This window comes from Phaethon aethereus (genome assembly GCF_964289735.1).
Source record: "Phaethon aethereus genome assembly, chromosome: 20".
Classification (NCBI taxonomy): Eukaryota; Metazoa; Chordata; class Aves; order Phaethontiformes; family Phaethontidae; genus Phaethon; species Phaethon aethereus.
The window spans coordinates 8,058,109-8,072,322 of NC_138596.1; the positions used below are offsets into that span (position 1 = coordinate 8,058,109).

The 14,214-nt window shown below is 39.3% G+C and overlaps 1 protein-coding gene across 1 annotated transcript in view; it reads right to left on the reverse strand.

The window, feature by feature from the left end:
• AK8 (adenylate kinase 8) overlaps positions 1 to 14,214 on the reverse strand; it is a gene marked incomplete at both ends in the record, with an annotated part of 71,422 nt that overhangs the window by 25,732 nt on the left and 31,476 nt on the right. The window contains one exon of the mRNA XM_082009020.1: positions 2,572 to 2,713. Coding sequence (XP_081865146.1) covers positions 2,572 to 2,713 — 142 coding nt within the window. The remainder of the gene's footprint in view (positions 1 to 2,571; positions 2,714 to 14,214) is intronic.

Here is a 14,214-nt window from a genome sequence, read left to right on the forward strand (position 1 = left end):
TGCTCAAGCATTAACAGTAAAAAAAGCGCTAGTATACCTGTTTACTCTCATTTGGATGAGGCACTGAATTCAGTCCTTTGCATTAGTAGTTCTGAGCTTCAGGTGCCAACCTGTAATTGCATTTGGATTCCCCCTTACTGTAGGCACTAAGTGGTTAATAGTGTTCTTTTACTAGAGAGCTGAGAGACCACTAATAGATTCAGCTTCTTATTTGCCCTAAAGGCTGCCACAGTTCAATACGATTAGGATCCTGTCCACTTAAGCAGTAACTGCTTCATAGGGAGGAACATAGAAAGCAATACATGTCTTCTCTGAGTTCAGAAAGAGCAGTTCTTTGGTAGACAGGTTTTGTCTGATACAGGCAGGTTTTCCTGTACCAGTCTGTAAGCAAGCTTTTGCTCTACTGCAAATTCTAATTTAAAGAAAACCCTGTACCTTACTTTTTGAGTGGAAAATGAATTATTTTCCTTTTTGTTCCAGGGCAGTTCTTTGGATGCAGTGGCTGATGCTGTATGAGTTTTTTTATTATTACATTTTAACAAACTTTATAGCCCATTTTGTTTGTTTTCAAATAACTTTATTTTCCTTCTTTTCTACCATCAATTACGAGGTTTGTTTTCCTTTCCATAAGATGGAGGAGTCAGGAGACTGATCCTGCTCAATGCTGTATAATTTAGTATTATGTGTACTAGCTTTATGAGGTGGGAGTCAGATAAAACATAGTATTTGAACACTAACCATTTATTAGCTCTAAGGAATAGATTTATGACTTGACAAGCACACAATAACTCTGTGTTCTGATCAGCCAAAGAGGTCTACTTTGAGCTCAAAACACAGAGTAACATACTCTTTCACAAATAATTTTGTTTCCTGATGTGACTAGATTTTAATAATAAACTTGATATATATGTAAATTTATTTTAATCTAATTTCATCAACAGAGCTCTCCTAAAAATGAGACTTTGTAGATTGTTCTGTGTCTGATTTATAGATTTCTGCATCCTATTCCCAGATTGATTTCAAGGCTATAATTCTATCAGGTTTTTCTCTTGATGTCAGAAACACCACCTCTGCAGATAGTGTTTTATAACTAGCATCACAACTGAAACTGAATTACTGCCCTGCTATCCTATGCTGCAATATGTCCTTCTGTTTATAATCACCCTCTCTCCCTTATATACCTACTACTTCAGTTGCATGGAAAATATCAGCTCCAAAATCAATCAGGTAGCATGATGTCTATTTTTGTCCCTTACTTCAACCCCTGTATAAAATACCAGGGGCCAAATTCTTAACTCAGGTATGAATGTGCAGAGCACTTTAAAGAAAATGGAAGCTGAGCAAATGGATCAGTGCCAAATTTCCACACATACAATTCTATAATGACTTATTCTTCCTCATTTGATGAGGTCTCGATCCTGTAGAGGAACACATGGCACACACTTGAGTATTCACACTGATCTCAGGTATTCAGGTACATGTGCACTCAGGACATACCTTCTAATGCACATGGGAAATTTTATTTAACTGAATCTAGCATAAGTTTCAAGATTCTTTCTCCCTTTTTTCATTAAATGGTCTCCTGTTTAAGATGTATTTTGTCTTACTTTTAATAAATAAAGCTACTGCTGTTTTCACATACTTTCATTTTCAAATCTTGATGGCATGACTGCTAGCGCCCTCCCTTTTCACTCTCTTCTTTTCACTCTCCAACTCAGTCTTACCCTTTTACATCCTTCCCCTGTACGGGAACCGGTGGGAGGATCGAGGGCAGCCACACAGAAGATACAGGAAGAGTAACTTTGCCAACTTAAACACCTAGGTGGGTAACATACCTTTTTCTCTACTAGTTTTTAGATAAGAATAAGCTTCCTGGAAGCATAAAGACTACAAATTTCCAACATATGCCTTTGGAATGGCCACTGTGTCAGTCAGTGGTATAGACTGAACCAGGAACCCGTGTGAGGAGAACAGAAGAGCCTCTCAGCTTTGATGAGTACACCAGCATTTCAAATCCTCACCACCTTTGGACCAGCTGTAAAGAGTAACACTACTTTATTTGCCTGGCAGTCATTACAGATCTCTTTTGATGCACATTTCTCTTATATTACATGAACACTTCATTATAGCTCAAATAAAAGATAATTCTCATGTTGTTTTTAATTATTTCTCAAAACCCAAAAGTCTCATAATGAGCTCCTCGCAATACTAATATATTTCCATGATATTATGCCAATGCTAAAGAAAGAAGATGTAGATCCCCCTTCCCGCTGCAAATAAAATACACCTTCTGATATAATCCAAACTTTAATCCATTTCTTATGGTTTGCCTTTAGAGGCAACGCAAACAAATAACCCGAACAACAAATCTCTCTCCCACAGTTTGGCCATCTGGAGGCTTTGTAAGGCCAGTGCTCTATTTCCTACTCTCCAGGAGCAAGACCCCCTTTTCTAGCTAAGGAAACAATGAATAAGATGCAACAGCATATACAGTGTCAATAAAGATCTGTATCTTTCCATAAACAAATTTTTCATATATGTAATGTCATGACTGCTAAATTTGCATCTTACCTGTTTGGCATAAACCATGAATTTTGCAGCTCTTTTCCCTGCTCTATATCTCTTGGGAAGCCACAAAGCACCCAACCATTGGTCATGCAGTCTAGTGCGTTTAGGCGTTCTGCCACGATCTTCATAACAAGGTTGTCTGGGACTGCAAAGGATTAAAAAGATGACATTTATTTTGTATGCTGAGTCTGCAATTAAGGAGGATACAGACTACTTTTTCTGGTTAGACTGCTACAGGAAGGAAAATACAAAGAGTTATTCCTGTTTACAATTGATAGATTTTGGAGAGGAGTTACTGTTGACTTTTGCATATTTACTGTGCTATCATGGAACTCCCAAACTCCTAAGGAACTGTAGGACTATGGCAAAGTATCTGATAAAAATTGATGCCTACACAATTTTGCGATGTACTTTTTCTCTCAGCCATACTGGGCTGATGTCACAATGAAGTGAATCTTATCAAAATGCAAAAATAATGACCTGAGTTGTGTAAAAGAAATACTAAAACAAGAAAGAAAGTTCTGTTACATTCTGTATTTAACTTAGCAGATAATGGTTCTGCCACAGCAGGCTAGATGGGATATTTCTCCAATTTGCCCAAAGGCCTGAAGATTTTATAACTGAAAATAAATTTTAAAAATGTATTTCAACTCCTGTAATTACTGCATTGATGAATCCCTAATTTTAGAAATAAAAGTTCTCTTTCCTTTATTATTATTTTTCTTTAGGGCAAGAGAGAACATCAGCAAGATGCTGACTGGGATTACAATTACTATACAGCTTTAAAAATCCTATTTGATGGGACATGGCGGTAAGGAGGTATCCTGCATATTTTCACTATAGCCTTCAAAAAGTAAAATATTTAAATCAAGATACTTAAAATTATGTAACCTGGGTTTTGGTTTTTTGGTGTTTGGGGGTTTTTTTCCCCGAAAAATTAAACAATTCGGTTCAACAATAGTGACTATAAATTTTCCAAGGACTCTTGCAATATGTTGGGCTCAGTATCAAATAACCCCAAAGAAAGGTCAGCAGAATCAGCTCAAGCTACTTCCCAAAGCAGCAGCTCAAACAATTTTCAAGAAGCAATGCGAGTCCTTTCTCTTTATTTGTACAGTATGTCTAATACACTGTTGCCTCTACTGGAAACAAGCGATAAAAAATGCTACATAAATCCACATCACGGAATGTTGATGTTTTGATATTCACCCTGCCATCGCATCTGCATACAAAAATACAACAACAAGTGCTTGTAGGAGAGTGTATGCATCAGATTTCTAACAGTGCAATTTGCTTTAGGACTAGCCGACAGGAATGCGCCTGTATTTTAGTAGAGTATAGTATTAGCAGTGCTCATTTATACCATGGGTACAAGCAGGTTTTAAACCACATTCATAGAATCCATTTGCTTCCTGAAATTTCATATTTCCTAAAGTCTTAAAACCTCTGTCATGAAATTCGTTACTTCTCCTTTAAATAATCAAATAACTGAGTTTACAGAATTGCACTCAGGATTCAATGTACCAGCATAAAGGGAGGAAAACCACAGGGAATTAATTAGAAAACAGATTAGTGTATTAATTGAGGATATCCACTTCACATTAAAAAAAACAAGTTAAGGAGAGTAATATTCTCCATCTGCTAAAAGAAAAAAGGAATGGAATAAAACCAGGCGCTTGACAGAGAGCAAAATGACAATGCAAAACTAGGCATTCCATTAAAAATGGGATTCATAAAATTAACTACACAATACTGCAGCAGCAGGCAGAAATGTTATTAGACAGATGAAACCCATCTAAGACATGAGCTGCAGGCAGGCATAGAAGGGATAACAGGAGAATTTCAGTGCTCTTTGCAGGGCAGTTCTTCCTATCCTTCAGGTTACCAGAACTAATACAAACCCAAGACACCCTAGTACGAAAAAAGAAAAAAAATATAAAATCCCACCTTCTCTTTCCCCAAAATGTATTCCATTCCACCAGTGGAATCTTCCTGTATTCCTGAATTTCTGGCTGCAGCACTAAACTTTCTGTCTTGATGCATGTTATTTTATCATGATTCCTAATGGAAACATGATAAAATAATTTAACAAGGATTTACAAAGATGCCAAATTACACCGTTTTTTGGGAAACATTTTTGGAACGCTTAAAACAGTTTTGCAAGGGATTGCAATAAAACCTAGAAACCCATGAGTAAAACTGCACTGAAGTAGGATTCTGCCAGAGTCGACATCCCTGTGAGATGAACAGGTAATCAGGGCAGAGGCTGAAAGCCCCAGGAGTGGCACAGAGAAAGAAGTGGGTATACTGTGCTGTTGAGCTTCCAGCAGATCATAGATTCTCCAGTCCCAGGGGCCAAATTGCTTCCGTCCTGCATGTGGAAAAGAGAAACTCTACAGTCTACAAGAAAATTAAAAAGCAATTGTGATAGGAACCAGGCAGCATCTCCTTGATCTGACCACTTCCCATAGGCCTGCTGTGAATGCTGATGATCAAAATCCTCTACTTTGGTCACTATTTTTGAACAAAACTGAAGCAATCACAAGAGGAGAAAAAAAAAAAATCTAACAAGATGGAGTGACAATTAGTTAACAGTTTATCTAATGGCATGCCGGGTTTGGAGTTTTTTTAGTAACACTGGGGATACGTGGTAACCCTGACACTTGGTAATTTCAACGATGACTGACTAGAAGATATCAGCAATAGACTTTAGATTGTTTGTACGCTCATGTACATATATACATCACTGAATAATATAGATGCTTACATATTTTCTGTGCCTCCCTCTAAAGCTTGATGGTGAGAAATAAAATATAAACAAGTCAGACAGCAAGCTCTGCTCTCCTCTTGATTAGCAAACATACCTATCACTTCAACACAATAGGGGAACATAGCTTGTTGGCTGTTCAACGGCATTACAAAGTACATCAGCTGCCCTTGAACAGGAACAGTCACACTTAAAACAGCTGCATTAAAACTGTAAAACATCTTCCAGAGACCAGAGGGGGGAAAAAAAAAGAAAAAAGGGAAAAAAGGAAGAAAGAAATCAGTATCATTCTTATTTTCCTGTGGTACAGACAGAGTAGGTAATGAAGAACTCTGCAGTATGGTATTCCTTTTCACTCATGTGGAACTGTCTCTTGGATGTAAGGCAAATTAATAACCTGTAATTGGAGGGGCACACAGTCTGTAAGTAACACCAGAGGTCTCCTGGCCTTAAGCACATGACCCAATGGGCTGTATAGCAAAGTAAAATTTAGAGCTTTTCTGATGAAACAGTCAATCTACATGTTTTAAGTAGATTATGAAGCACAAGAGCTTTGAATAATCAATTCCTTTTCAACATAAGCTTGTGTGAGTTTCCAACTCAAAGTTGGGGGAATGAGGCTCTAGAGAGGTTTTACTTTATCTTAGAGAAGTCCAAAGATAAGTTTCTTGTAAAAATTACAATGTGCTACAAAGAGATATCCAGATTAGGTAATGTGGAAGCACATCTCTATTAAGGAGAGAAATTAAGGTACAGGAGTAAAATTCACCCATCAGAGGTAATGCTGCAGAGCCGCTGAGCTACAGCGATACCCTGTGCCAAGAGCACCATACATAGCTGTGGAGCAAGGTCACGATGAACCTCAGAAATTGTATACGTGGCAGAATGAGGCCACAACCAACGCCATATAGAAATGTAATTCATTCAAGCATACGTTCTTGCCTAACATCAATACCACAAACCATAACTCCTTTATCTCCCAGCCTGTCTCGACCATGTTAATGCTCCAGACTACACAGCTGAACTAGCAGCCGTGGACCTGAGAACTGATCTAATCAATTCAAGGTTATGATCAGGAAGGGTACAAGGAACCGAGGCTTAAAGTGCTGCCGTTCATGCTGGCACTGCTGTGTGGACACTTAGAGATTTTGTCTCCAGGGCTGTCAATTAGCACCTTCCAGCAGACCATTTAAAAAAATACATTTACTTCCCACAGCTTCAAAGGTTTTCACAAGTATAAGGTACTCCTCATGAAAAGTATTTTCTCATGAAACTCATAGGAGTGTGGCCTATCAGCTCTTACCCAACCCATAGATCTGCAGGACTAACAGAAAATCGTATCAGGCAATCAGCGGACAGAATCATACTACCTACTCAAGACAAAAGTAACGGAGCATTAAAGGCACGGTCTGAAAGGCAAAAACAGTACTTGAGCGACTACAGGGCACTATTCTCCAATAGCTTCAGTGCTGTCAGTGTTCCAAGCTATACAATTATCATAATTTAATTGATTCCTTCTCCATATATTTCCCTTTAAAACAGACTTTTGAATGGTATTGACTCACTTCTCCAAACCTATAAAACCTCAATTCTAAGTACAGCATAAACGCATCTGCAGGTATAAATTCTGTCAGCTTTGTGCTGTAAAAAGTTTAAGGTCCTTTTGACAATATTGTCCGTTTACCCTTTATGCTTCTCTTGGAGATTTTTTTTTTTTTTTTAAGCTAGGTCTGAAGACTCTCACAGCTAATTCAGATGCCCAAGGCTTGAGCCCAGTACTTGGCAGTTAACACCTTGCCCAGAGTATAAGCTACTGTGCAAAGGCTGCTTTCCCGGATTGTCCTGTCAATCTTAAATTTAGCAAAAGCATGAGATTTTCTTATTTGATTGCTCTATAAACTCAGGATTATTCACAATGGGTCATTTTATTTGGATCTCTCGGAGAAGTATTGTATTTTCTTGCGTACATTAAGGTCCTCAGAGGTAGTATCAATTTGTTTGTAATGTTTGAGAATGATTTAATAGTGATTTACCATCATGTAGGTTGATCAATTTTTTAATTTAATCCTGCCAACACACCAGACTTGTGAAAACGGGCTGTTTTGCGTTTCGTAGCATACCCCCGATTTTGCTTCCCGTAAATAACAAAAATAAAAAATAATCCAAGCATTTACATCGCCTGCAGCGCAAGCGGGGGAGGCGGCGGGAGGAAAAGGCCCGTCTTTGCTCCGGTGCAGCAAGGCCAAGGGGAGCGTTTCCTCCCGGGCTCGGGTTGAAGCCGGGGCACACCGGCTGAGCCCGACCCCGGCCCCGCTCGCCGCCGCCGCCCCGGTTGGTTGTTCTCTACCGCCACCTGCCGGGCGCGGCGGGCGCTGCGAGCAGCGCGCGGCGGCGGCGGCAGCCGGCACCCGCCCGGCGGGCAGCAGCCGTCGCTCCGGCAGGGACTTTCAACCGCCGAAATGCCGGTAATTGACGGCGAAAGAGCCCGCCCCGGAATCTGCTTAGTCCTCCTTCACGACGGACCCCGCCGGGCTGCCACGGGAAGCCCGACAGCACCGCTGACTCTCCGGTTTCTGAAGCTGATCGTGAAGCCGGCACATAAAGAGGCAACGCAACAAATACCAAGTATTGACCCGGCACTTGCCAAGTACCGGAGCGCTTGGCAATTTCACCGAATTTACGCAGAAATGCAGTCTCCACTCGCTCATTTTATGTATATAGCACTGCTGAGAGTGGCTTCCTGTAAGAATTGGAGTAATTATTTTAACATAGTAAAATAAGTAACATGATAACATATTTCATTTCCACATTTTAAGTATTTTAGTTTCTTCCAATATATTAGAAGCTTTTTTTGGGGGGGGTGTTTTTAGTCATTTGGAATAGGAATTAGCTGTATTAAAGAGGAAGTGATAACATTTTTAAAACAGGTACAACCCCAAATCATCGATCAAATGGTATCTGATAAATTAAGACCTTCAGCAAGGCATGTTGAAAAGTGCATCATTCTTACTCACAGTTACCAAGCCAGAGATGCAGGAACCTACACCTGGTCACCTTTAGTGACTAGATAAGATTCCAGCCCCTTACACTGCTTTACCTGGTACTGGCATCTTCAGATTTAGCAACAAAATCCAGTCCTAACTGAGTGTCCAGCATACAAACACAAAAAGCTCTTTTCCCCTAAAAATAGCCTCTGCGATGTTTTCAGAGTCTGTGTGTATTTGCCTAACGGCACAGGCTACCAGTGAGTCACAGGATGATCTAGTGGGCTGACACCAAGGTCAAGATCCACACACCTGGGTTCCCATCCACGCTTGCTCACTGATGATGTTGATTTAGGTTTTTTTGCCTCAGTTTACCCACCTGCAAGACAAAAGCTACTGAATTACCTCACGGGGATGCTTCTAACCTGAAAGTTTCAACAACTAGTAACAAAATTTATATTTGCACTATTTCTCTTTACTCCTTCAGCTTCTGCAGAGAAAATACAAGACAGCAACCATTCTAACCCATCTAACACGTCATTTCCATTACCAACCGAGATCTTTATTTCTTCCATATTTCTAAACTAGTTCAGCTCTACTGAAGAACACAGAGCTCGTGACAGGGCAGAATTTGGCCTACAAAACCCTTTTTGACAGTGATAATACAAAAAAAAAAAATTTGGTCTGATAAACACTGTGAAAAACATCTTGGCTTTCTGTACCAAACACCGATTCACCACGTGTTGAGAAGAGAGGACGTTAAGGGGTTTGTTGTCCTTACCAGGGACGCCTGGTGCCAGCATGCACTCTAAAGCCCCAACAGTGGGCTCAGCTGCCCAGTCCTGTGTCTCCCCTTGCTGCTCCTCCTGACACCTACCAGCCATGTTAAAGGGACGTTCAAAGATGTAAAGTGATACAGAAGAGCTATTAACTGCTTTGCTTGTCATAAAAAACCCTGTTTCATACAGGAGCCTGATTCGGTATGTATGGCACCCAGTGAAACAGAGCCAAAGCCAGAATATGATGTTAAACTCCAAAGACCATATGCTGCCAATACGCAACATGCTTTTCCTTCCAGCTGCCTCACAAAAACTCACGTGATTTTCCCCATCCCAAACTCCAAACAGAAAACCAAAGAGAATTCCAGTCAGCAGCCCTTTGCTGAGGAGCTACTGCTGCAACAAGAGTACCAGGAAAGGAAACACCGTATTTCTAAGTTTTTTTAACAATGACTATCAGCAATAAAGATCAAAGCAAATCGCAAAGATCAATACTTTGCATTTCTATTGTGCTTTGCTGTTTAAAAGCCCCTGACAAGCATGAGCCCCTGTATGGCGAAGGGCCACAACGTCACTCAAATGCATGAGGGTTTGTGGCAGTTTGGTGTTGCACGATGTGCCCGCTGACCAAAATGGGAGCTGTGGACACCCGATACGTTTTAACTTTCTACCCCCTCCCTCCCTCATGCAAACCCACAGACTCCAGCAGCACTATCCCTGTGAGCTAATATTGGACTATTGATACTCCAGTAACAATAATGTTGGTGAATATTGCTGCAAAAGCAGGAGGCTGGCAATATTTATATCGACAGGACCATATCCTCTAAGCGACTGATTATCACGGTTACTCCAGAAGACAACTGCACTAGACTCTTAAAACTACATTTCTTTTGTCTGGTCTGGCTTCCAGGGTTGGCTTTTTGGGGTGTGTTGGTTTTTTTGTGGTTGGGGGGTTTTTTTCCTCCTAAATGGGGTGGCCTTTAAAGATGTCTTTGTAGACTGGGTCTCCCCAGTGTTACTTCAGCCCTGAATACCTGCTAGCCAGATAGAGCAATTTTGATTGTTGCATGTTGTGTAGAATAAAGAAAAATATATTCTATATTTTCAAATAAAGGAATAGGGGTCTCTAATATATCATATTGTAGTGATTCAACATGTAAAAAAAGTAAAATTTGGGAAAGAAGATGACAACATACTGCCTATATGCCTTCCTGTAGAACTTTCTATTCTACAACCTTGCATCTTTTATTAAAATATGGACATCTAAAACAGGAAAAAAAAAATTAAATTTTATTTTGTTCTCTTGACCACCAATTTTCTCCTAGTAGGAAAAAAGACTGCTACCTATTTTCCATAAAAAAACCCTTTGTAGCAGTCCCAGAGGAAAAGTCAAAAGTTTGACTTGAAAAACGGAGCTACTTCAAAAGCATTGTCAAACAGAGGTGAAGGTTTCTTAAAAATGCATACATTAAAGTATAGTGTATTCATAAGTATCGCTGTAACTTTACACTGTATATTTGTGATTGAGGTGCCTATATAGGTGAACATATAGCATCATTATAAAACTAACTTAAATAAAGTAGAAAAATCAATTTGTTTATTAGCTACTGTTTGGGCTCTGTGTGTGTGTGTGCATGTGTGTGAAAAATGAAAGAAAAATGGAGAGTTTTTTTCAATAATAAAAAGGGAGTTGCACTGCAGGGCCCCTAAAGCTTGTGAAAAATTAAACTCGACGGATTCAAACTGTCCTATTTCCACTTCAAAAGAGAAGAGGCACTGAGCTCTTCCCAACTTATCTTCAAACGCCCAGCACCCTAGAAAGTTTCTTTAAAAAAAATAAAGTCTCTAGTTCCCCCAAGCACTGTACCCGTTACTGTAGCTGCTGTCTCTCCCTCTTCTAATTATACCCATGTGAGTCTATTAATCAACTTGTAAATTATTTAGAGAGCCATGCGCTGTCTTCAGCTAGTACAAACACACTGCATGCAAAGACCTGCTGAAAACCAATGGAGCTCCCAAAGGGTCTCTCTCCAATGTTCAGACAATTTGCAGCTCGCCAGTACAGCGCTGTTAAAAACAAGAAATAACACTAAGCTTACCTCCTCAGATATAAAGATTTACTCAGCCTTTCAACTCTGAAACTCTTTGCAAGTTTTTAACAAAGAGGAAGCTGTTCTATTGTCAAATCTTTACTTTACACTTAGTGATGAGAATATTAATTTCATGTCAAAAAAAAACCCCAGTGCTTTCAGTAAGACTGTGATCAATCACCAGGGGACCCCAACTTTCAGAGGCTGCACCAAAAAGCACCCCTTTAAAACCATTCCAATTTAAAATAGGGGTAAAAAAAGATCTACATTTGTACAGTAATAGTTTTTATTAGAAAATAGGAGAAATTAGGGAATTCCAGATTTTACCCCCCACATGCAGACTGCCATTGGGGACAGATTATATTACTACTTAAAAAATAGAAAAAGGAAGGGGAAAAAACAACACAGATTGTGTGTGTGTGTTCAACCCTTACAGGCTGCAAACAGTGCAATGTTATCTGTTTTCCATGAATCAGCTCTCTTTACCACCCGAATCTTCATTTTGGTGCAAAAAACAATTACCCAGACTAATAGCAGTTCTCCCAGCTGAAAAGCAGAATCTGTGGAGCGACTATCCCATGCTATTTCACCATGAAAACACGGAAAATTGAACATATAGAATGGCATGCAAATTTCTTTTCAACCAACTGATGACCTTTCCTATTTTTTTGATGCCCCCAATGCCAAAATGCTTCTGCTTCTATCTTCATTAATAAAATGCAAACATTTCAAGGGGCAAACACCAGGGACATTTGAGGGGGAGGGAGCAGATATGCTTTCTGCAGGTTGTTTTTTTTTCCCCCTCACAGGCTATCAAATTCTGACAGACACCTTTAAAGTGGTGAATGTAGATACTGCAGATGGAACTTTAAATTCATGCGTGCCCATGTTTTCAGTGAGACAGGACCAGAACTCAGTCTAGCTCTCCTCAGAATTACAGCAACCTGGGGGGACATGAATTCTGCATAAAGGTCTTCATCAAGCCAGTGGGGTCTATGAACGGGCTATCTACATATGCATCATTTGTCCATAGCCTGAATTACTAGAAGGGGGGACCAGCCTATGGAACAGTTTCTTCACAACATTTTAGAAGGAATCAGATTGAACTAACTAATATGAGTTGTCTTGCTGTCTAGGGAAGGGTTCTGGCCACTATGCTCATCTCTTACTCCAAACAGAAGTCTTCCTAGACTGCCCAAGCAAACAGTGTGTGCTAAATTTAGCATTATTGACCAAGATTTAAACTAACTGGTGTTAGTGACCAGAAGACTGATCTCAGACTCCAATGCTAGTAATTTTTTGCCCCGAGTATAGTTAGCAATAATTGCCCAGTATTCAGTGAAAACCACAATATCCTAAGGGAAAAGTCTGTACATTTCAGACTAGTTGTCCAAAGAACAACTCTATGTTTATGACAGACAGAAAGCAGTCAGGTTGCTGAACTTTTCACTGGAAACACATTTTTTTCAATATCTAGCGTGCACCAACTGTAGACTAGAATGTCCTGGGAATTAAAAAATTAACGGGCTCAAAAATATCTATGCTACCTTCATTAAGCAAAATAAAGCACCATATACAAAATTGAGAAGTTTGCTAAAGCAAGAGATAAGGTCTTTATGAGACAGCAAACACTAGAAAATACAGAGAAGAGGAATGCACTGAGTTGCCTTCTGGGTGAATAATAGAACTGTCTGGGCTGTTCTTGAAATACATGTTGTATACATGAAGCAGCAGTACCGGAAAAAACAATACAAAGAATGTGACTCTAAAACCAAGAAGAGATCTGAGTTAGTCAACCAGAACCAAAACAGAATAGACAGTGGACTGCCTCAGTAACTCAATAATGAGTAAGCTCTGAATAAGCTGGGTTTTTGAGCCTTTTTATGACAGCACAATATACCCTGTTGGCATCTCTTAAATGACTAATTGTATGCAATCAATTGTATCCACAAGAAGGGAAACCACACTTAGATCAGTCCCCAGGGCAAGCTTTTTAAGAATATGAAGCATGCCCTCAAGATTTTATGGCACTAGTTTCATTTTGTCTAGTAATGATTTGAGTGCAACATTTCTCACGGTCTGTCTTTGGTTCCAGGGTATTCTGTGATAATATCACTTGCACAATTCCTCACCCAAAGGAACAACTATGCTTACTTGGTATGTAACTAGAAATGCAATGAAAATTTTGAAGTCCTAATTGCTCTTCCAGCAATTGGAAACTATTGACTGAACTGCTATTGACTAAACTAACTCTATTCAAACCTGGTTTTCTTGAAACTGAATGTAGTCAATAATAGGGTGAGAATCTTTCCTTTGTATTAATCTGGTTGTAACCCTTTGGCAAGACAGCAAGGATTCTTTGCGCATCTTTCCTTTTCAGTACACTATGTTCTTTCATTTTCTCCAAGCCTCTTGTGAGGGCAGTAATGAATTCTTGTTAGTGTTTACTAATGTAAATTCATTCTTTGTTATCCCTGGGAGAGGAAGATTAGCAAAATGACAGAACTTATTATTTCTGGTATTGCTATATAATATTTACTTTTATTCAGCCCTTAATTTTGTAGTATGTCCCCCCAAATAGAATATATGTGTATACAAGCAAAAAGCAAGGGAGAATGTTTTAGCACAAAGCACAGAAATATAGTTATGATTCCCATTAACATTCAGAAGCATTGTACAGCTTTATCCTTGCATGCTATATTAAAAAAATTAATCTAAATCTGAAATAATTTCTAATTTGGAGGAAGAAAGGAATTACAAGTTCAATTTAATTTTCCTGAAATGAAAACACATCCCTTTGACTAAGGATGTGCATATTTTTAGAACTAACTAAAAATTGCAATCTGTGCAATTATTTTACTCTACTGGGAATGCTTTTGGTATCTCCTTTAAGGAACTTTAATGGTTAAGATGAAGTTTATAAAATACACAAAGCGTATTTTAGTAAAGAAAGCTCTTAGAGGACCGATCTTTGAATAAACAGATCATCCAAACTACCATCTCAGCCATAACCGAAATTTAGAGCG